At 42.5% G+C, this 24286-nt stretch overlaps 1 protein-coding gene across 4 annotated transcripts in view; it reads left to right on the plus strand.

Moving 5' to 3' along the window:
• The window catches only part of st6galnac (ST6 (alpha-N-acetyl-neuraminyl-2,3-beta-galactosyl-1,3)-N-acetylgalactosaminide alpha-2,6-sialyltransferase), a 116630-nt gene that overhangs the window by 87182 nt on the left and 5162 nt on the right, over positions 1 to 24286 (plus strand). For all 4 annotated transcript variants that reach the window (XM_043714974.1, XM_043714976.1, XM_043714975.1 and 1 more), the window contains 6 exons: positions 1121 to 1289; positions 8514 to 8688; positions 9557 to 9695; positions 13317 to 13420; positions 15192 to 15275; positions 21696 to 21795. In XM_043714974.1, the coding sequence (XP_043570909.1) occupies positions 1121 to 1289; positions 8514 to 8688; positions 9557 to 9695; positions 13317 to 13420; positions 15192 to 15275; positions 21696 to 21795 (771 nt within the window). The remainder of the gene's footprint in view (positions 1 to 1120; positions 1290 to 8513; positions 8689 to 9556; positions 9696 to 13316; positions 13421 to 15191; positions 15276 to 21695; positions 21796 to 24286) is intronic.

A 24286-nucleotide genomic window follows, 5' to 3' on the forward strand; every position in this document is an offset into this window, starting at 1 on the left:
CCACTTAATGCAGTCCCATCCCACACCACCCGAAATGTCAACTCTCTTGCTCCTTGGATACTGCCTGAGCTGCTGTGCTTTTCCAGCACTACATTTTCTGACTCTGTTCAGCTCTGCAGACTGTCATCACTTGTACCTGAACCCACAGGATGTTCTCTGTTATCATTGCTGACCTCCATTCTCGCTTGCTTCTCACCTACTTAACTCTCCCCCGGTTTTCCACATCTGTTTTTATTCGGAGAGAGGAGTTGCAGATGGCAGGAGGGAAAAGAGCACCTTTAAACCTCTCAATCAAAGGAAAACTGTATCGTGCGGACATCAATGTTCCAATGAACACAATCAATTAAATAACTTTTAACACTGAACGGTTTTATTTCATAAGGATTTGCAATTGAGTTATCCCATCTCTAATGTTATGAATTAGTTGAGCTGTAGTGACTCTGCTTCAGAAGTCAACATACAGCCATGACTTGCCCAGTCTGTGGAAAGTGTGTTCCTGATGATGATTTTAGTGTGCGCATGTGCATCAGTTAATTTTTAAAGAAGCGTTTGTTGGTGACTTTTATACTGGTTATCTCCTGCAAATTTAAAAATTTAGTGCCTTGAAAGTAAAATCTTTTGTTAAAGTGTTGGTTTAGGAGAGCAGTGACGATATTGTTGAATTCTTCTAATTCTGTCTCTGAGAATAAAAATGCCTCATGCATTAACACAAATGTAGGTGATAATATGACTAAATAGCTCAGTAAAGGGATCGATGAGAATTTAAAGAGCCTCTGAAAACCAAAAGATAGCCCAGGAAAAGCAAATCTTAGTTTCTGGAAGTCTCAGAGCCTTTGGCAGGTGGAAGGGTGAGAATTATTTTGACCAAATGAGCTGCCAGAGGAAGTGGTTGGGACTGGTACAATTACCTTTTAAATGGTATATATGAATGGGAAAGGTTTGGAGGGATATGGATCAAATGCCGGCAAATGGGACTAGGTCAGATTGGGATGTTTGGTCGGATGAGTTGGACTGAAGGGTCACTTTCTGTGCTATATGACTCTGCAGGAACAAATGTTCTGTATTGAAGTATGAAATTCCTTGCTTTACCTTTATTATTGAATTGTCTTTCCATTCCTAGGAATGCCCTGAAAACTTGAGAGCACGAATCGCAAAAATACCTGAGTTTAAAGATGTCTTTTTGGGGACAGTACCTCTCCTGCAGTGGAACAAACATGCTACTGAGCAGGAGTATCAAAGACTGAGTAGATATAATGGAGCTCATGGTTGGGAAGTAATCAGCTTTGAAGGTAAATACTATCTTTGTGTGATTAAATGATTATTGAATATGCAACCATAAAATTGCAAATAAATTAATGGAACACCCTAGTCCTATCGCTCACTGCTTGATGGATATAAATTCTGATATACATTTTTCTGTTCACTCACTATCCCTATGAATGAAGGTTTTGAGTTTGGGGACTAAGGATACCCAAGAAAGGCAGTTGACTATTTGTAAGTAATTTTAAGGTTAGTTTTATTAAGGAGCAGCAGTTTTAATGATACATGCGACAATTAAACAACTCATTGGAGGAGGAGGTTCAACAAATGTCTTTATCCAGAATAATGGGGGAACCCAAACTTCAGTGCAAATTATAAGTCTGAAGCATTTGCAACAATCTCGTATCATCTAGATATGTTAAGTGGATGATCCATTTTCACTTCCTCCAGGAGGCCCCCTGCGTCACCTAAAGCCAGTCTTCGGCCAATTTGATTAATTCTACACAATGTCAAGAATTGGCTGAAGGCACTGTATACCGCAAAGGCTACGGGCCCTGCCAGTATACCGGCAATAGGACTGAACACTTATGCTCCTCAGTTTGCTGGCCCCGCTAGCTAAGCTGTTCCAATACACTTATGACACTGGTATTTACCTGGCGATGTGGAGAACTGTCTACGTATGACCTGTATACACAAAGGAGGACCAATTCAACCTAGCCAATTACTGCTTCATCCATCTGTTCTGGATCATCAGTAAAGATATGGAAGGCGTTGTCAACAGTGCTATCAAGCAGCACTTGTTCAGTAATAATTTGCTCTTAGACACTCCAGTTGGTGTCCTCTACTGCCCCTCAGCTCATTACTGTCTTGGTTTGAAACAGAGACAAATGAGCCAAGTTCTTGAGGTAAGGTGAGAATAACTACACTTAATATCAAAGCCTCATTTCCACAGTGTGGAATCATAAACCCTGCCGGGTTTTCCTTTGGTAGACATTTTTAATCAACCTGGTCACACATATTATGACACATCTCTGGAGCAGGTGGCCCTTATACCTGGGTCTTCTGGCCCAGAGGTAGGGCAACTACCACTGCACCACCAGACCCCTTATTCCTCAAGGTTGTGTCCTCGGCCTAACCATCTTGAGCAGCTTAATCAATTACCTACTCCCCATCAAGAAGTCCGAAGTGAGGATGTGCAAGCAGTAAGGAATGTCCAGCACCATTTGTGACTCCTTCCTTTTTTCCTCCAGTAATCAGGGACCACCTTCAACTGTCACAGGCTGTACATGTTTCCTGTCTATTTAGCTAATTTGATCTTAACAAATTCAGGGCAGTTGGATGTCATTGGCTGGGCCATCATTTGTTGCCCTTGAGAAAGCGATGGTAAGCTACTTTCTTGAACTGCTGCAGTCCATGTAGTGTAGGACTCCCATGATGCTGTGAGAGTATTCCAGGATGTCAACCCAGCAACTGGACAACAAAGCGCACAGGGCTGCAGCTACCTTGGAAACTCTCAGCTGATGAATGTGTATTTCATTCCTAGCAGCTGGTAGCTTTCCTTCTGTCCAGCATGGTTTAAAACCTTCTGTCCAATGAGTTTTGGACAGTTATCCAAGATGTCAAGATGACTAGCTGTCTCCCTCTCCACCCTCCAGCTTGCACTTTTTTTTTCGAACCACATGCACAGAGAATTGATGCACAAGGTACCTCAAACTCATGGAGTGGCCTTAGCACTGGGAATACAATATTTATCTCTATCTTCTCTTGGTCCCTGGCTGTTTAGAATTGGTCACGTCTTTGGCCAGCGAGAAATTCAGTGCCATAGCATTAGTTCTATCCTACACAGGATGTTAGTGAAGTCTCCTCTGGATTACTGTGTGCAGTTCTGGTTGCCCCGCTCTCGGAAGGATATTGTTAAATTGGAATGGGTTCAGAGAGAAGGCTTACCAGGATTCTGCTGGGACTGGTAGGTTTGAGTTTTAGGGAGAGGTTAGATAGGCTGGGGCTTTCTTTCACTGGAGCGTAGGAGGTTGAGGAGTGATCTTGCAGAGCTTTATAAAATCATGCGGGGTACAAGGGTGAATGGCAAGCATCTTTTTCTGAGGGTGGGGGAGTCCAAAGCAGGGGACTTTATCTATCTTTCAGGTGAGAGGAGGAGGATTTTAAGAGGACTCGAGGGGCAACTTTTTGACTGAGTTCTTAGTGTCTGGAGTCAACTGCCAGATGAAGTATTGGATGCAGGTACTGTCAACATTTAACAGACATTTAGATAAGAACATGAATAAGGAAGGTATGGAGAGATGTGGGTCAAATGCAAGGAAGTGGGACTACTTCAGTTTGGGAACATGGTTGGCATGGACTAGTTGGATCAAAGGGTCTGTTTCCATGCTCTATGACTAAGACGGGGTTTTGGCATTTGCTTTGTTCTTGCTGCTCCTCCCAAGATCATGAAATGTGTTCTATTAATGCAAGGTCTTCCTACCTCAGTCAAACTTCATATCGCTCTGCCGTTTCCCAGGGCGTCCATGTGTTAAGAATGGTTTTGTCAAGTCTCTTTCTTTCAAGTCTCTTTCTGACAGAAGCGTTACTGAACAAGGAGACCTTGGAGTGCCGCCTCATAGCTCCTTGAAAGTGGAGTCACAGGTAGATAGGATAGTGAAGGTGGCGTTTGGTATGCTTTACTTTATTGGTCAGACCATTTGAGTATAGGAATTGGGGGGGGCATGCTGCCACTTTTGGAATATTGTGTGGAATTCTGGTCTCCTTCCTATCGGAAGGATGTTGTGAAACTTGAAAGGGTTCAGAAAAGATTTACAAGGATGTTGCCAGGGTTGGAGGGTTTGAGCTATTGGGAGAGGCTGAATAGGCTGGGGCTGTGTTCCCTGGAGTGTCGGAGGCTGAGGGGTGACCTCAGAGGTTTATAAAATCATGAGGGGCATGGATAGGGTAAATAGACAAAGTCTTTTCCCTGGGGTGGGTGAGTCCAGAACTCTAGGGCATAGGATGAGAGGGGAAAGATATAAAAGCGACGTAAGGGGCAACATTTTCATGCAGTGGGTGGTGCATGTATGGAATGAGCTGCCAGAGGAAGTGGTGGAGGCTGGTACAATTACAGTATTTAAAAGGCATCTGGATGGGTACATGAATAGGAAAGATTTTGCGGGATATGGGCCAATTGCTGGCAGGTGGGACTAGATTGGGTTGCGATATCTCTTCGGCATGTACAAGTTGGACCAAAGAGTCTGTTTCCGTGCTGTACGTCTCTATGACTCTATAACATATTGCAAAATGTAAAGATCAGTCTCTATATGATCCAAATCTTGCCCTAATTAGGCCTCACAACTAACGTGCATTCAAAAAGCCTGAGGGTGAGACCATGTGTACATAAAGGATTGCCCGTATTACTCAAGGACTTAAATAAACAAGGAAATATTATGAAATGCAGTCTGCAAGTAACATTTGAAGCCTGAGGCTTAGAAAAGTACACTTTCATCTAAGAATGAATCATTTAAATTTAACTACTTAATAGCTGACAAATAGGATTAAAGAGAATCCCAAGGCATCCTATACATTTAAAAACAAGAGGATAAGTAGGAGGAGGCAATGGCCTAGTGGTATAATCACTAGGCTGTTAATCCAGAGACAATGGTGACATTCAGAGGACCCTGTCTGAATCCTGCCACTGCAGATGGTGTAATTTGAACTCCGTAAAATCTGGAAGTAAGAGTCTAATTATAACTGAATCCATTGTCAAATGTTGGAAAAACCCATCTGGATCACTAATGCTCTTTAGGGAAGGAAAGCACCATCCTTACCTGGTCTGGCCTACGTGTGACTCCAGACCCACAGCAATGTGGTTGACTCTTAAGTACTCTCTGGGTAATTAGGGGTGGGCAATAAATGCTGGCTTAGCTAGTGACACCTTCTCTCATGAATGAATTTAATAAAGAAACTAGGGAGAGGGTAGGACCACTCAAGGATGAAGGAGGGAACTTGTGCTTGGAAGCAAAGGGTGTGGGAGAGATCCTAAATGAGTACTTTGAGTCAGTGTTCACCCAGGGGAAGGATATGGAGGATGGTGAGATTAGTGTGGAGCATGCTAATATGCTCGGGCATTTTGAGATCTAGAAAGAAGTGGTGTTCTGTCTCTTCGGAGAAAATGAGGACTGCAGATGCTGGAGATCAGAGTCAATAATGTGCTGGAAAAGCACAGCCGGTCAGGCAGCATCCGAGAAAGAGGAGAATCAATGTTTTGGGCATAAGCCCTTCATCAGGAATGAGGCTTGTGGGCCAAGGGGGCAGAGAGATAAATGGGAGGAGGGTGGGGCTGGGGGGAGAAGATAGCTAAGCGTGTGATAGACAGATGAAGGTGATAAGTTGGAGAAGAGGGTGGGGTGGATAGTTGGGAAGGAAGATGGACAGGTAGGACAGTTGAAGAATGTTCAGGTGGAGAAGTCCCAAGGGCCTGATGGGGTCTACCCCAGTTTGTTGTGAGTGGCAAGAGAGGAGATTGCGGGGCTTTGACCAAGATCTTCTAACCTCGCTAGCCACTGGAGCAGTCCCAGAGGACTGGCGAGTAGCCATTGTTCTCTGTTCAAGAAGGGAAATAAGTATAATCCAGGAAATTTTGGACCAATGAATCTCACATCAGTGGTTGGGAAGCTTTTGGAGAGAATCCTTAAGTATCAGATTTATGCATGTTTGGAAAAGCATGACCTAATTAGGGACAGTCAGTTTGGCTTTGTTCAGGGCAGGTCATGTCTTACTAACTTGATTGAACTTTTTGAGGCAATGATGAAGGTGATCGATGGGAGTAGAGCAGTGGATGCTGTTGATGTGGATTTTAGTAAGGCTTTCAACAATGTTCCTCATCGTAAGCTCATCAAGAAGATTTGCATGGGATCCACAGTGACTTGGTCTTGTCGAGTCAGAATTGGCTTGCCTGTAGAAGATGGGGTAGTGGTGGAAGGGTGGTTTTCAAGCTGGAGGTCTGTGACTAGTGGTGTTCCACAAGGATCAATACTGCGACCTCTGCTGTTTGTGATAAATGACTCTGATGAAGATGTCGATGGGTGGGTTAGTAAGTTTGCAGATGATCGGTGGAGTTGAGGATTATGTAGAAGATTGTGAAAGGATACAGTGGGATAAAAATCAATTGCAGGTTTGGGCAGAACAATAGCAGATGGAGTTTAATCCGGGTAAGTGTGTCGTCATTTGATATAAATGATTTGGATGTGAGCGTAAAAGGTATAGTTAGTAATTTGCAGATGACACCAAAATTGGAGGTGTAGTGGACAGCGAAGAAGGTTACCTCAGATTACAACAGGATCTTGATCAGATGGGCCAATGGGCTAAGAAGTGGCAGGTGGAGTTTAATTCAGATAAATGCGAGGTGCTGCATTTTGGGAAAGCAAATCTTAGCAGGACTTATATACTTAATGATAAGATCCTAAGGAGTGTTACTGAACAAAGAGACCTTGGAGTGCAGGTTCATAGCTCCTTGAAAATAGAGTTGCAGATAGATAGGATAGTTGAAGGTGGTGTTTGGTATCCTTTCCTTTATTGGTCAGAGTATTGAGTACAGGAGTTGGGAGGTCATATTGTGGCTGTATTGGACATTAGTTAGACCACTGTTGGAATATTGCATGCAATTCTGGTCTCCTTCCTATCGGAAGGATGTTGTGAAACTTGAAAGGGTTCAGAAAAGATTTACAAGGATGTTGCCAGGGTTGGAGGATCTGAGCTACAGGGAGAGGCTGAACAGGCTGGGGCTGTTTTCCCCGGAGTATCAGAGGCTGAGGGGTGACCTTTTATAGAGATTCATAAAGTCATGAGGGGCATGGTGGTGTGGGGGAGTTCAGAACTAGAGGGCATAGATTTAGGGTGAGTGGGAAAGATATAAAAGAGACCTAAGGGGCAATGTTTTCACGCAGAGGGTAGTGCGTGTGTGGAATGAACTGCCAGAAGAAGTGGTGGAGGCTGGTACAATTACAGCATTTAAAAGGCATCTGAAAAGGTATATGAATAGGAAGGGTTTGGAGGGATATGGGCCAGGTGCTGGCAGGTGGGACTAGATTGGGTTGGGATATCTGGTCAGCATGGACGAGTTGGGGTCTGTTTCCGTGCTGTACATCTCTATGACTCTGTGAGGTGCTGCACTTTGGGAGATCAAATGTTAAGAAAAAGTATACAGTTCATGGCAGGACCCTGGAGAACATTGATGTACAGAGGAATTTTGTGATTCAAGTCTACAGCTCCCTGAAAGTGGCAACGGAAGTAGATAGGGTGGCAACAAAGGCATATGGAATGCTAGCCTTTATTGTTTGGGCATTGAGGATGTCATGTTGCAGCTTTATAAGATTTTGGTTAGACCACACTTAAGAAGAGTATTGTGTTCAATTCTGGTCGCCACATTACAGGAAGGTTGTGGAGGGCTCAGAAGAGGTTTAGCCAGATGCTACCTGGATTAGAGGCTAACAAGGAGAGGCTAGAAAAACTTGGCTTGTCTTCTCTGGAGTGGCAGAGGATGAGGGGAGACTTGATAGAAGTCTATAAAGTTATGAAATTCATAGATAGGGTTGACGGTCAAAATCTTTTTCCCAGATTTGAAATGTCTGATACTAGATATTTAAGGTGAGAGTGGGAAAGTTCAAAGGAGATGTGAGGGACAAGTTTTTTTTTAACAGAGTGGTAGGAGTCTGGAATGTACTGCCAGGGGTGGTGGTAGATGCAGATATGATAAGGGTGTTTAGGGAGCTTTTAAATAGGCACATTGAATGTACAAGGAATGGAGGGATATGGATCAAGGAAGGCCGAAGGGATTAGTTTAATTTGGTGTCCTGTTCGGCACAACATTGTGGGCTGAAGGGCCTGTTCCTGTGCTGTACTGTTCTATGTTCTATGTAATTCTTAGTTACTTAGCATCACAGAGACATGCAGCATGGAAAGAGACCCTTCGGTCCAACTCATCCATGCTGACCAAATTTAATCTGGTCCTATTTGGCCCTTATGCATTTCTGGACAAATGGTGGAGATTGTAGGCTGAAGATGCCAGTCTGTATGTCTTTGTATTGTCACTATGTTTGATGTAATCTAGGAGAAACTGTCTTGGTGAAATGCACATTTTTGTTTAGTTTGCAAATTCAATATTTTTAAAAGTTAAATATCATTCTCTTTATTTAAAAAAAACCATTGTTACTGTGAAATTACACAGCAAACTGTATTAGTAAAATAATCTCAATCCTATGTTGCAGATCTGAAAGATGCCTTAAGCTATCTTAACACTTCTGCAAATGCTTTTATGTTTGATGACTGGGAGAAAAGACCAAATAAATCTTCCTGCATTCGTTGTGCAGTGATCGGAAATGGTGGAATTCTGAATGGCTCTCGGAAGGGTGAGGAAATTGATCAACATGACTATGTATTCCGGTATGTTCATATTTGTATCTCAATGTGGGATTGTGGCAAATGAGCCTGGAATGCCTGTGAAACTCTGTTCGTGGCATCTGTTAGCCTAGGACACCAATCTAAGCCAGGTCAAAAAAAATTGTCTTTTTGTTGCTGAATTGAAGAATTTTAAGTAAAATGAGTCTGGGCATGGAATCCAGTTCTGCTTCCAATACTGTTTCAGTTCTACAGGGTTCTGTTGTAGTGTCCATATCTCTGAGCCAGGAGGCCTGGGTTCAAGTTCCACCTGCTCTAGAGGTGTGTAATAACATCTCTGAATAGGTTGATTAGAAAGTGCCAACCAATTGAGTAAATTGGCAACCTCCTAAGGATTTTTAGCAAATGGCATTTTTATTGCTGTGTTGTTGGAAATTTGAGTGTTGTTTACAACCTTCAGATTTAGGTGCTGCTTCTACTGACACACACCCGGTTTTAATTTTTTTGAAATCAATATTTCTGTTGAAACGTAGTTTGTATTTTGGTGACAGCGATTTGTTTGAATATTTGGCCTGGCAAACAGAGCTTGCCATTTTGTTCATTGCCTTTGTTTATAACCCCATTCCAACTTGGCAATCCTTGGAATTAAAATTCATCCAAGTCCTGTCAATATGTAATGTGCATATTAAGTTTATGAAACCTGCAAAGTGGGGTGCTACCCAGTTTGAAGAGTAAAAGGAAGATTGAATAAAGCAGTAATTAAGAGAAGCGATTTTTTTTTTTTTTCTATTTTGTTTTAAACGACTGTAGGTTCTAAAAGGTAAAGAAGACTGGGAGAAACATGAGAGAGTTAAAAGGTTTTATTTTCTATCTGTCTCACTATTTGTTTGTTTCTGCTGTTTTTCTGATCTAGAGCAAATGGTGCCATTATTAAAGGATTTGAGAAAGATGTAGGGACCAGAACATCATTTTACACATTTTCCACAAATACAATGAAAAATTCTCTATATGCGTATCACCGTTTGGGATATATTGGTCTGCCACAATCTGAGGTAAAGTGTTTTTCCAGGTCAGCTGCCTGAGGCCAAACTGCACAGTTTACAAACCTTGGTGTCACCTTTGACTCTCAGCTGAGCTTCTGACCACTCATCCACTCCGGCTGCCTATTTTTACTTCAAACGGAATGATTCCACACTCAGCTCAGCTGCTGCCCCATGTCTTAGTTACCTCTGGACTTGACAATTGCACTCTTTGATGACCTCTCATTCCTCCGTGCACTTGAAGTTATTCAAATCTTTGCTGCTTCCTGCCAAAGTCCTATTCACCCTCTGCCTACGTGCAAGCTGACCTACAGTGGCCAAACAAAGTCCGGAGTTTTTAAGATTCTCATCACTACTTTCACATTCCCCTGCCCTAGTTCAGTAATCTCTAACCATCCCTTGCCTTTGGTAGTTTGGTCATCCTTCAGTGTCAGCTGTGATCAGCTACTCAATGTTCTGGAACACAGCCACCGTCTAACCCTGAGGCCCCATGTCTAGTGCTTTGTGTAACAGCAAGAGAAGCAACGCATCCACTTTGGTTACAAGAACTTACTCCTATGGGACTGTTCCATGAGTTGGACATTGTAACAAGTAATGTTCAGATGTCATTACAGCTCACTCATATTGGTATATGACACGAATTTGGGTAGCTGCTGGAAGTCTAAAGGCCAAAGTTGCATTCAGATTGTTCAATCGTTCAATCTTTGCCTTTGATAATATATCAGTGAAAATTTGAAGGCACTGGCTTTATTATTCACCTGGTTGGCTTTGGAAAGAGACTTGACAAAACTATTAGATTACTTAGAGTGGAAACAGACCCTTCGGCCCAACAAGTCTACACCGACCCTCCAAAGAGCAATCCAGCCAGACCCATTCCTCTACATTTAACACTATGGGCAATTTTAACATGACCAATTCACCTAACCTGCACGTTTTTGGACTGTGGGAGGAAACCGGAGCACCTGGAGGAAACCCACGCAGACACTGGGAAAATGTGCAAACTCCACACATGAGGTGGGAATTGAACCCGGGTCTCTGGCGCTGTGAGGCAGTGGTGCTAACCACTGTGCCACCATGCTACCCATGCACTTTTCATGCCCTGGCAAATGTCATGCCAATATGAAATTCATTGAGTGAGGTAGAAAGAACCTGCATTGATAGAACAAATGTCCTGATTGTGGTATGCCCCAGAGAGCTCCAGAGTCAATGAAGGGATTTTTTGTTGTTGTTGTAGTTTAGTCGTAGTTGTAATATAGGATGCAAGTTTGTGCACAGCAGGTTTGGATGGTTTGAGCTCTAAGGAGACGCTGAATAGGCTGCGGCTATTTTCCCTGGACTGTCAAAAGGGTGACCTTCTGGAGATTTATAACATTGAGAGGCCTAGATAGGGTGAATAGCGAAGATCTTTTCCCAAGAGTGGGGGGGATCCAAAACTAGAGGGGCACAGGTTTAAAGTGAGGGGGGAAGATTTAAAAGGAACCTAAGGGGCAACTTATTAACGCAGAGAGTGGTGCATGTTTGAAACAAGTTGCCTGGGGTGGTGGTGGAGGCTGGTACAATTTTACTTTTAAAAGGCTTCTGGATGGGTATTTCGATAGGAAGGATTTAGAAGAATATGGGCCAAATGCTGGCAAATGGGATAGGATTAATTTAGGATATCTGGTCAGCATGGACAAATTGGACCAAAGGATCTGTTTCTGTGTGGTACATCTCTATGACACTAAGTCCCCACAAAATGGAAATGTGAACTTCCAGATGATCTGTTTTGGTGAAGGCTAGTTGAAAATGAATTGGCCAGGGCACCGGCAAACTCCCATCTCCAGTTCAGAATTGTACCAGGGGATGTGTTGCATCTATCTGCAAGAGAAGATTCACTAGGATGTTGTCTGGGACGAAAACTCTAATGAGAAGAGATTGGTTAGGCTGGGTTTGTATTCCTGGGAGCAGAGGAGGCTGAAAGAGTTTTGAAGTACACAAAAAACTGAGAGTTGTCGAGCTATGGGAACCTTTATCCCCGTAGCAGACATATGAGACCAGCGGGCACAAGTTTAAGGTGAGGAGTAAATGGTTTAGAGATTGGAGAGAAAATGTTTTTCACCCACATGGTGATAGATATGTGGAACATGCTGCCTGAAAAGGTGATAGAGACTGGCGTGCTCTCAACATTAAAGTGCTCATCCTGATGCTTCTTAAAATGCCAGGGCATAGTGGGCAGTGGACCAAGTGCAAGTAAATGAGATTGATGTAGTTTAGTCTTTGTTGGCTGCCATCGAATGGTGGGCCAAAGGGCCTGTTTCTGTGCTGTATGACTCAACGACAGTAAAAACAAAAAGGCCCTTTGGTTTCATTGTTCAACTGAAAGGCAGCATCCCCAGCAATACAACCATTTTTCTCTCTGTATGACATTGAAATGTTGTTAGATTTTATCCTCTCGTTCTGAAGTGGAACTTGAATCCAAATTTTCTGATTAGAATCAAGCATATGACATGCTGAGGCATGGCTGACACCACTGTATAGTCAGTCCATAGACAGAGTAAAGGACATGATGAAAAATTTGAGGGAATGAGCTGTAAATTGGGTTAAAGTAGGAAATTTCCATCCTCCTTCTTTTGTATGAACTAGTAATATATCCAGAGTGTTCTGGAGTAAAATGAACTAATAATAACTGGATTGGTGGAGATAGACAGCACACTCTGATCTGGATTTTTTTTGTTATTCATTCCTGGGATGAGGGTGTCGCTGGCTAGGCAACATTTGAGGCCCATACTCCGATCCCAGAGGGCAATTAAGAGTCAATCACATTGCTGTGGGTCTGGAATCACATGTAGGCAAGACAGGGTAAGGATGGGCAGTTTTCTTTCCTAAAGGATGTTAGTGAACCAGATGGGCCTTTTCAACAATCAACAATGGATTTGTGGTTATCATGTAATTCAGATTGTCTCCTTTGTTTTTAATCAAATTCAAATTGCATCATCTCCTGTGGTGGGTTTCGCTCCTGGGGTCCCAAGAACATTATCTGAGTCTCTGGATTGACAGTCCAGCAGTAATACCACTAGGCCATCACCATCTCGTCCCCTCTTTCCCCCCAACCCATATTATAATAATATACAGATATAATACAACTTTTTTAGTGACTGAGACTGAGGAAAAGTTGGGGATCCAAATGGAGTTTGAATATTTTCTTTTTTGGAAGATTAAAGCTTACAATTAGAATAGATGGCACTGGTGTTATCAGAGTGCTCAGAAGGGAGGAAACTTAAAACATCTACATTAGTTCTGTAATAATTACAATATACTGCATGACCATATTGGGGAAATGGAAATTAGTTGGGTCGGCAAAACAGTTTGTTCTTGATGCTAATTTGAAAAGTGATTTAATTATTCCTTGATCCCTGTATTAACATGGGAAAGGAAAGATTTAAATAAATACTTTATATGGTTGTGTTTTATAATTCAGGCAAATAAACCATTCTTGTTACATTTGATTATGATTTGTATACTTGGACGCAATATTTACCTCATGTGCATGAGGAATGCCGCGATTAGTCTGTACAATTTCATAGTCGTTTGTAATTGAGCCATTGCTTCCATTCTCCATGTAATTTCTCTTTATTTACTTCTCTTTATTTGAAGGAGACAAGATACGTGTTTCTTCCAGACCACAACCGCGATTACTACTTAGTAAAAGCTGCCATACTGAATGCACCCATAGAGAAGGGAAGTGACAAATCCCAAAAGTAGGTTGTTGTGGTTTATGTTCAGTTATGATGTTGTTGCATCACTCTCTGAGTCAGTCAGTCACTGTGATTAGTAGAGACATACTGCATGTAAACAGACTCTTTGATCCAACGAGTCCATGCTGACCATAATCCCAACTAAACTAGTCCCACCTACCTGCACTTAGCCTATATCCCTCCAAACATTTATTGATAATGTACTTACCAAACATCTTTTAACTGTACCCACGTCCACCTGTTCCTCTGCAAGTTCATTCCACACATGAACCACGCATTTTTAAAAAAAAAATTACACCTCCTGTCTTTTTTTCCTCCTCTCTCCATTTTAGGAAAAAAGTGCCCACTAGTCTTGAAATCCCCCACCCTAGGGATTTCATTCACATGCCATTCACCTTATCCATGCCCTTCGTGATTTTATAAACCTCTATAAGGTCACCTCTCTACATCCTGCGATTAACTGAAAAATGTCCCAGCCTATTCAGCCTCCCTTATAACTCAAGTCCTTCATTCCCAGCAACATCCTGGTAAATCCTTTCTGAACACTCTCCAGCTTAATAATACCCTTTCTATAACAGGGAGATCAGAACTGTACAAAGTATTGCAGAAGAAACTTACCAATGTCCTGTACTACCTCAAAATGACATCTCAACTTCTATACTCGAGGTCTGAGCAATGAAGGCAAGCGTGCTAAATGCTGCCTTAACACACAATCTATGTGATGCAAACTTCAAAGAATTATATATCTGAACCCCAAGGTCTCTCTGTTCTATGATATTATCCAAAGCCCTACTTTTAATTCTATCAAGTCTTGCCTTTGTTTGGTTTACCAAAATGCAATACCTCGCGTTTATCCAAATTAAACTCCATCGGCCGCTCTTCAGCAGAGAGGAATGATTGCTTCACTAGCTGCGAGTGCACACACTGTGCAAAATGAAGTGACTTGTCTCTTGCTGGATATATTCAGCATTTCACTTTCCCCTTCTGTTCAAGGTGGGGCCACATTGCATCGGGTATGGATTTACCTTAAGTACAGTGTAATCCCTGTGCAAACAACTTTTTAAAATAGGTACTGCAATGACAGTTATGACCAATTATTTCCCTCCAAGCACCTTATTTTGCTTAAAAGGGCCCTTCTGGTGCGGTGGTGGTGTCCCTGCGTCTGGAACAGAAGGCCCGGATTCTGGTTGCTGTAGAGGGCTGTCTGAACTGTTTGGCTGAAAATGCCCAGCTTTTTCTGCTCCACCTCGTTTTATTTTTTGTAATGGAGATTAATGTGTGAGTGTGCAAATCATCTGTCCTGAGGGCAGTGCATTTTGAATCAGATTAATTCTAGGAATTCAATACGGAGCTGCACTGCCTCTCATTGTCCAACTGGATGGTTTAACCTCCTAGATTGACATCACAATTGTGCGTCCAATTGGCCACCTGTAGAAGAAAGATGAGTAGGAAAGCCAAACTTGGACTTTTGTTGCTGATTTTGTTTTTGTTTTGTTTGGTGGTACAATGTGTAGGAATGTTTCCCATCCTTTCAGAGTTGAGCAGCTCATTACATTCAATGTGTCCAGCCACACATGAGGAAGAACTATTTAGTAAGTTACTGATAACCATCTCTGTGGAGCCGCAGTTGACTATTTTCAGAAGCAGTGGATGAGACTTGCATGGCTTTTGAAAGCATCGGGGAATTAAAAACTGAATGCATCTGTAGCTCTGGAAGGAGTTCTGAAGGGAATGACTATGTAATATTTTGGTTTTCTGTTTCTTTATGTCTTAGGCCACCGACGTATTTTGGAGAAAATGGTCGACCTGAAAAGTTCAAGATGTATCACCCTGACTTTATTCGATATGTTCGAAATAGGTAAAAAGGAGATTTGATTTTGAATGTTAAAAGGGAGAATGAGTCAGAAATGCTTGAGAATGTATTGACAATTGGATTTGTAAAGTTGCCATTGTCCCAGAGGAGAAAGTGAGGCAGATGCTGGAGATCAGAGTCATAGAGTGTAGTGCTGGAAAAGCACGGCGGGTCAGATGCATCTGACTGAGCTTATGCTTGAAATGTTGATTCTCCTGCTCCTCAGATGCTGCCTGACCGGCTGTGCTTTTTCCAGCACCGCACTCTTCGACATTGTCCCAGAGGACCACTCGACTGCTCTCTCTCATTAGCAAGTGACTGATTAGTGTGTAACCTGAGGGTCCCCACTGATCAGGTGGGGTCGAGTAACCTCAGCTGGAGCAGGTATTGAATCCATGCTGTTAGCCTCACTCTATCACGAACCAACCGCCCAGCCAATGGAGCTAAAAGGGCTAAGGATAACCAAAACTGCCTTAAGGGTCAGATGTTTTGTTCAACATGTGCCATCTTTATTAGACAGAGCATAGTTGGAGAATTCCCACTCTTGTGAATGGTTATAGTACAGTGTTTGAGCGGTGATTGGATTTGGTGCTAGTGGAAAGGCATCACTGTGTCATCAAAATGGACCCAGTGGAAGGAATGTGACTCTGACGTTGGTGGGTTGGGAGCAGATGATGGCAAAGGACAATTTCCCAGTGGCGAAAGGTGGAGCCTGAAGAGTGGCAACTTCAACATTGGTTGGGTCCGGTGTAGATGGCGATTAGATTAGATTACTTACAGTGTGGAAACAGGCCCTTCGGCCCAACAAGTCCACACCGACCCGCCGAAGCGCACCCACCCAGACCCATTCCCCTACATTTACCCCTGCACCTAACACTACAGGCAATTTAGCGTGGCCAATTCACCTAACCTGCACATTTTTGGAGTGTGGGAGGAAACCAGAGCACCCGGAGGAAACCCACGCAGACATGGGGAGAATGTGCAAACTCCACACAGTCGGTCGCCTGAGGCGGGAATTGAACCCGGGTCTCTGGCGCTGTGAGGCAGCAGTGCTAACCATTGTGCCACCGTGCCGCCCACTGGGTGGAGAAGGGGTGGTGATGCAGGCATCATTGATGAGCTGGCTCGGGACTGATGGACTCTCTTTTAAGCTACATAGAGTCTTAGAGATGTATAGCATGGAAACAGACCCTTTGGTCTAACTCATTCATGTCAACCAGATATTCTAAATTAATCTTGTCGCGTTATATCCCTCCTAAAGCCTTCTTATTCATGTACCCATCTAGAGGATCTTTAAATGCTGTAATTGTACCAGCCTTTATCACCTCCGCTGGCAGCTCATTCCACACACACATCACCCTCTGTGTGAAAAATTTGCTTCTTAGATCCCTTTTAAATCATTCCCATTTCACCTTGAACCTATACCCATTAATTTTGGACTCCCCGAGCTCAGGGAATTGACCTTGTCTATTTACCCTATCCCTGCCCCTCATGATTTTACGAATTTTTATAAGGTCACCCCTCAGCCTCCACTCCAGGGTAAACAGCCCCAGCCTGTTCAGCCTCTCCCTATAGCTCAAACCCTCCAACCCTATCAACATTCTTGTAAATCCTTTCTGAGCCATTTCAAATTTCACAATATTGTTCCTGTAGCAGAGAGGCCAGAATTGCAAGCAGTATTCCAATAATGGCCAAACCAAAGTCCTGTACAGCTGCAACATGATCTCCCAACTCCTGTACTCAATGTACTGACCAATAAAGGCAAGCATTTCAAATGTCATCTTCACTATCCTATCTTCCTGTGATTCCACCTTCCAGAAACTATGAACCTGTAACCCAAGGTCTCTTTGTTCAGCAACACTCCCCAGGACCTTACCATAAAGTATGTAAGTACTGCCCTGACTTATCTTTTCAAAATGCAGCACTTCATGTTTATCGAGTCTATCTATTTTCTTTATCATTAAACTATTCAAAATGGCACCAGATTATGGTGACAGTGGAAAGCTTTTGACTGTATTTTACTGTTCTCACACAGTCAAAGATTCTCACAGTAAAATACATGTGACAATAAAATCATTCATTCATTCATATGAAAAAATTCACTTCAGCAGCTGCCTTCCCTTTGTTGAGATCTTTCCAGCCATTCCCTGACCTCCATTTTCCTTTAATCACATTCAATCACTCTCCATCTCCAATATCATCTCCTTTGTTAAACGACCATCTGTTGCTTGAGTTTTACCAGCTTGCAGTTATTGCCAAGAATACAATGACCTGCATTTGTGGGGTTTAACAGGTTTACACTTGATTAGGTGTTGATGGATTTATGTCTTAAGAATTTGAATTGGCACTTGTTACAAACATTGAGATGGATCAAAGGATGATCTTCTGCACATGTGAATGAGTTAAACTTTCTGATGAGTCCCTTCTTACTTGCAATCAATTTGCTTTTTACATTTGGTTAAAAGACCATTACATTCCCAACTCTTCTATGCCAATTCACTTACTCTCGATTTTCATTCTGAGTTTCTGTAGCCTTGACACAGAGGGAGCTAAAGCAGCACAACTGCAATGTTAATTTCTGAGTTAGGACTGCTGCTAATTTGAAGGTAAACAGTCAGACCTGTTTAATTATGCTGATTTTAAAAAATCAAATTCAAGTCTTATCACTTTTATGATTTCTGTTTAAAATACAGAATAATTGTACAATATTAGAAAACAAATTGCCTTTACTTTTCACTGAAAGTTATGTTTGACTTATAATTAACAAACCATAGCCGCAATAAAAATTAATCACTGTGATTCATTCTCAATGACACTGTCAAAAATACTCGCTATTTTCCTGCATTGCTGACTGCACTGGAGTCTGTGGAGGCGAGATATGAATGTGTTGAGCATAAAATCTTACATCTGAGTGGGTCGAGCCCTTACATCTGAGCCAGAAGGTTGTGGGTTCAAATCTCAGTCCGAACTTTGTGTGTGTAATTGTGGCTGCTGCATTGGTGTGGTAGCTCAGCTAGAGATGCTAGCTTTCTGCGGTGATGCTACATTTGAGGCTTTGTCTGTTGTCTCAGGTGCACATAAAATACCCCATTACACAATACTGAAGCAGATTGGATAGAATTCTATCCAGAGTCCTGTTTAATAGTCATCCTTCAATCAAGGCCACAGAAACAGATTGATTGTTTGTCCTTTATCACATTGCAGTATTTGGGAGCTTGCTTTTTGCAAATTGGGGACTGAATTTGCTGCATTGTAGCAGCGACTACTCCATACCAAATATTTTTGGGAAGTATTGAGGATTATAAAAGTGCGAATCTGTCCTTCTGTTTTAATTTAATTATTTCATACTCTGAGCTGGCAGCAGTTGAGAAGAAAGAAGTTAATTTACAGTTTCTCCCTCCACAGATGCTGCCAGGTCAGGTGAGTTTTTCAAGCATTTTCTATCTTCGTTATTTCTTTTCTGGAAGGGTCAACACTAGGGTTGCGTTATTCACAAGCCATATACATTATTGAGGCTCATTATTTGAGAAAGGATGTACTGGCAGTGGAGAAGGTGCAGAGGAAGTTCACCAGGCTGATTCCGGAGTTGATAAGGTTGCCTTGTAAGGAGAGTAGACTGAGACTGTCCTCATTGGAGTTTCAAGAATGAAGGGGAATCTTATAGAAACATATAAAGTGATGAAAGGAATGGATAAGATAGAAGCCGGGAGGTTGTTTCCACTGGCTGGTCAAACTAGAACTAGGGGACATAGCCTCAAAAATAAGGGGGAGCAGATTTAGGACTGAGTTGAGGAGGAACTTCTTCACCTAAAAGGTTGTGAATCTGAGAATTCCCTTATCAGTGAAGCAGTTGAGATTACCTCATTAAAGACCGAGAGATTTTTGAACAATAAAGGGATTAAGGGTTATGGTGAGCAGGCGGGTAAGTGGAGCTAAGTCCATGAAAAGATCAACCATGATCCTATTGAATGGCGGAGCAGGCTTGACAGGCCAGGTGGCCGACTCCTGCTCCTGTTTCTTATGTTCTTATGCTCTTATTACTTTGTTTCTTTGTTTAATCACCTCACAGTTTAGTTTCCTCCTACCTCCCCCCACCTTGCTTTGTAATCATGAACATGAAAGATGCAGTCAGCTTGCATGAGGACGTAACTTGATGTGTAATGTGGAAATGAGATAATTCACTGTGGTCATAAAAGAGAAAAGCCAGATTGTAAATATTGATGCTTTGAAACACACTGTTCAGGGACATTTTGGTTGTGTTCACTTATTCAACACAAAGTTAACATTTAATTACTGTAAGCAATTCTGATATCAAGTAATATGTTTGAGGTACCAAGTTCCAGTCTCTGGATTAAAAAACGTATCCTGAATTCATCGCTGGATTTGTTAGTGATTATTTTGTATCTAGATTTGATCTTCCACTGCCCCCTTCCATACATCTACCTTATCAAATGCTATTCAAAATTAGAGTGTCCTCTAAAACTCAGCTATGTGAAGTAATCTGATAGAGTGGAGCAGTGCTCTGAAAGCTAGTATTTCCAAATAAACCTGTTGGACTAGAACCTGGTGTTGTGTGATTTTTAACTTAATCTCACGGAAGCTTACAATTCTGGTAGAGGGTTCAACAGTGTGAGTATTGAGATGCTGTCATTCCTTTTTGGGTGTCTTTTTTTTATATTTTAATCACTATTGTGATGTGGGTGTCAATGGCAAGGCCAGCATTTGTTGTCCTTCTTTGGTTTCCTTGAACTGAAAGGCTTGCTAGACCACTTCATAGGTCAGTAAAGAGTCAACCACATTGCCGTGGGTCTGGAATCCTGTGTAGGCCAGATAAGGTAAGGATGAAGATTTGCTTCACTAAAGGACATGAGTGAACCAGATGGAGTTTTACAACAATTGACCGTGATTATGTGGTCACCATTAGGCTGGTTTATTTATTTTCATTAAATTCAAATTTCACCATCTGCCCTGGTGAGGCGTAGTTCTACATTACTCATCTAATGATATCACCACTACACCACCCACAGCTTCCTGTTTAGAATTATGTGTCACAGAATCCGAATAAGGAACTGGGGTGTAGGCCTTGGGTGAGGGGAAGAGGTTGGGAATCTGTTGCATTCTTCAGAGAGATGTAATTGTTCACGTGTTGAGTATGTTCAGAACTGGGATTGATAGATTTTGAACAGTGAGTCATTCCTGGTGTATCTTGTAGATGGGACAGTGACAAAGGTATTTGATAGACTTGCCTATCTTGATGACTCCATTGAATATAAGAGTTGGGAGGTCATGTTGTGGGCTGTACATGACATTGATTAGCCCATGTTTGGAACACTGCATTCAATTCTGGTCTCCCTGCTCTAGGAAGGATGTTCTGAAACTTGAAAGGGTTCAGAAAAGATCTACAAGGATGTTGCCAGGGTTGGAGGGTTTGAACTATAGGGAGAGGTTGAAAAGGATGGGGCTGTTTTCCATGGAGCATCAGAGGCTGAGGGGTGACCTTATAGAGGTTTATAAAATCATGAGGGGCATGGATATGGTGAATAGCCAAGGTCTTTTCCCCAGGATTGTGGAGTCTAAAACTAGAGGGTTTAAGGTGAGAGGGGAAAGATTTAAAAGGAACCTAAGGGACAATTTTTTTCACACAGAGGGTGGTACGTATATGGAATGAGCTGCCAGAGGAAGTGGTGTGGCTGGTACAATTACAACATTTAAAAGGCATCTGGATGGGTATAGAAGAGTTGAGGGATATGGGCCAAATGTTGGCAAATGGGACTAGATCAGTTTAGAATATCTGGCTGGCATGGACAAGTCAGGCTGAAGGGCCTGTTTTTGTGCTGTATGACTGTGACTTTCTAAGGGAACTGATGTAGATCAGCTGTGAGCTGTTTGAATGGCAGAACAGACTGGAGGGAGTTTGAGTCTTACTTCACTTTTTAATTTAAGTAACTTAATTTGGTGAATTACTCAACCTTCTATTTTCTGGAGAAGAGTCTCAACTTGTTCATTTTGGTTTTTCATGATAGCTAAAACTTCCGATCTGGCGTCATCCTTGTGGATTGTTAGAGGTACTGTTCTCTAGTGCCTCTGTTCTCTCATGTACGGATCGGAACTTTTGTATTAGTTAACTCCATTAAACCACTGAATGATAGAACCGTAAATTGTTGTAGACTACATACAGTGCTGAGTCATAAAGTATTATCTTCATAACAGTTTGCCACTGTTATTCTCTGTTTGTGCTGCCATAATATTCTGTCTTTGAATTTTAGCTAAAATAAGCTTTACGATATTAAACCTACTTCTCTACAGTAAGAAAAATAAGTATTCTGGGTCTCATTTCAAAACTTACCTGATATTGCTTCAGTTTGCAAGATTCAAAGTTTTCTTATAGGGTTGGGTCATTCTTTTAATGTAATGTTATCTCTATAGGTTTTTGTGGGCACATATATTGAAGACTTCACACCGTAATATTTACCGTCCCTCCACTGGTGCGACCATGCTCCTTGCTGCTATCCATTCCTGTGATGAGGTGAGAGGTGTCTCTTCTTGTATTTCAGTTGCTGCCTGCCCTTGCATTTCTGCTCCCAGTTGGATTGGAGCCCATTGTGGAGTTTGATTCCAAGAGAGAAGGCAGTTGAAATGAACGCTTCTAACCTTTTTAATGGGACAGGGAGTGGCAGCTTCACTGTGATATTATGACTGAAGAGGTTTCTAGCTCACAGGGCTCTAGCAGATTGTACCATTGTGAGCTCAAGGGTAAGTGGTAATCTTGCTGAACAGATTAAAAAAAAAACGGTTTAGTTGTCAACATTTTAATTCTTGAAAGTATAGAACCCCTACAGTGTGAAAGCAGGTCATTTGGCCCATCGTGTCCACACCTACCCTCCAAAGAGTATCCCCTCTGGACCTAACATCACCCACAAATCCTGCATTTTCCATGACTAACCCACCTAACCTACACATCCCTGAACACAATGGGCAATTTGGCCAATTCACCTAACCTGCACATCTTTGGATTGTGGGAGAAAACCAGAGCACCCGGAGGAAACGCATGGAGACACTGTGAGAATGTGCAAACTCCACGCAGACAGTCGCTCGAGGCTGTATTTGAACCCGGGTCCCTGGCGCTGTGAGGCAGCAGTGCTCACCACAGAGCCACCGTGCTGTGAAAGTTCTCATGTAACTACGTTCCCCCCCCACCCCCATGTAAGCATTTTTCCTCATTCTTGTATGCTTTTGAATGGGCCAACACTTTCATGCTCAGCCAAACCCAATTAGTCTCCCTTGCTTAAATTAATTGAACACACTGAATAATGTCTTTAAGGTTTTTCAGACTGGAGGCCTGTGTGGTGTGCCACAAAGATCGGTGCTGGGTCCACTACTTTTTGTCATTTATAAAAATGATTTGGATGTAAACATAGGAGGTATGGTTAGTAAGTTTGCAGATGACAACGAAGAAGGTTACCTCAGATTACAATGGGACCTTGATCAGATGGGCCAATGGGCTGAGGAGTGACAGACGGAGTTTAATTTTAGATAAATGCGAGGTGTTGCATTGTGGGAAAGCAAATCTTAGCAGGACTTATATACTTAATGGTAAGGTCCTGGGGAGTGTTGCTGAACAAAGAAACCTTGGAGTGCAGGTTCATAGCTCCTTGAAAGTAGAATTGCAGGTAGATAGGATAGTGAAGAAGGCATTTGATAGGCTTTTCTTTATTGATTAGAGCATTGAGTACAGTAGTTGGGAGGTCATGTTGCGGCTATACAGGACATTGGTTAGGCCACTTTTTAAATATTGTGTACAATTCTGGTCTCTTTCCTATCGGAAGGATGTTGTGAACTTGAAAGGGTTCAGAAAAGATTTACAAGGATGTTGCCAGGGTTGGAGGATTTGAGCTATCGGGAGAGGTTGAATAGGACTGTTCTGGGACTAGCTGGCTGGGGCTGTTTTCTCTGGAGCGTCGAAGGCTGAGGAGTGACCTTATAGAGGGTTTATAAAATCAGGAGGGGCATGGATAGGATAAGTAGACAAAGTATTTTCCCTGGATTGGGGTAGTCCAGAGCTAGAGGGCATAGGCTTATGGTGAGAGGCAACGATATAAAAGGGACCTAAGGGGAATCATTTTCACGCAGAGGGTGGTACGTGTATGGAATGAGGTGCCAGAGGAAGTCACGGAGGCTGGCGGAATTGCAACATTTAAAAGGCATCTGGATGGGTATATGAATAAGGAAGGGTTTGGAGGGATATGGGCTGGGTGCTGGCAAGTGGGACTAGATTAGGTTAGGATACCTGGTCGGCATGGATGAGTGAACCGAAGAGTCTGTTTCCATGCTGTCCATCTCTATAACTCTGTGACTCAATGTAAGCCAGTTTAACCAAGCACAAGTTGATCCTCCAGCACCTCTGCAATTTGGGGTTGTACTATTGTGTAGTTCCCAAATAGTCAGTGGGAATTAGAGGAACAAATATGCAGAGAGATTGGAATAGTTATGGAGAGAGACAAAACTGGTCCACAGGTTCAAGTTCTAAAGTGGGGCAAGGCCGAATTTTGATGAGACAGCAGCTTGCGGGGTTTGATTGAAGTAGTTTGTTTGCAGGCAAAGGGACCTCTGTCAAGTGGGAGGCCTTTAAAAATAAGATAGCTAGAGTTCAAGGTCTGTCTGTTCCTGTGAGGGTGAAGGGCAAGGTTGTCAGGAATAGGGGACCCTAGATGATTGATTGAGGCTTTGACCAGAAAAAAGGAGGAGACATAGCTCAGGTACAGGCAGCTGAGATCAAGGGAATCCTGGAGGTATGCAGGGAATACAGGAGCTTACTGAAGAAGTAAAGCAGAAGTGTGGAAAAGGGGCATGAGAGAGCCTTGGCTGAGACGATTAGGGTGAATCCAAAGAGATACTTCAAGTATATTAAAAGAAAAACAATAACTGAGGAGAGAATAGGACCCCTGAAGGACCAAAGTGGACATGTATAAGTGGAAGCACAGGAGGTGGGCGAGGTTCTCGATGAATAATTCTCCTCT

Source organism: Chiloscyllium plagiosum, chromosome 24 (assembly GCF_004010195.1).
Source record: "Chiloscyllium plagiosum isolate BGI_BamShark_2017 chromosome 24, ASM401019v2, whole genome shotgun sequence".
NCBI lineage: Eukaryota > Metazoa > Chordata > Chondrichthyes > Orectolobiformes > Hemiscylliidae > Chiloscyllium > Chiloscyllium plagiosum.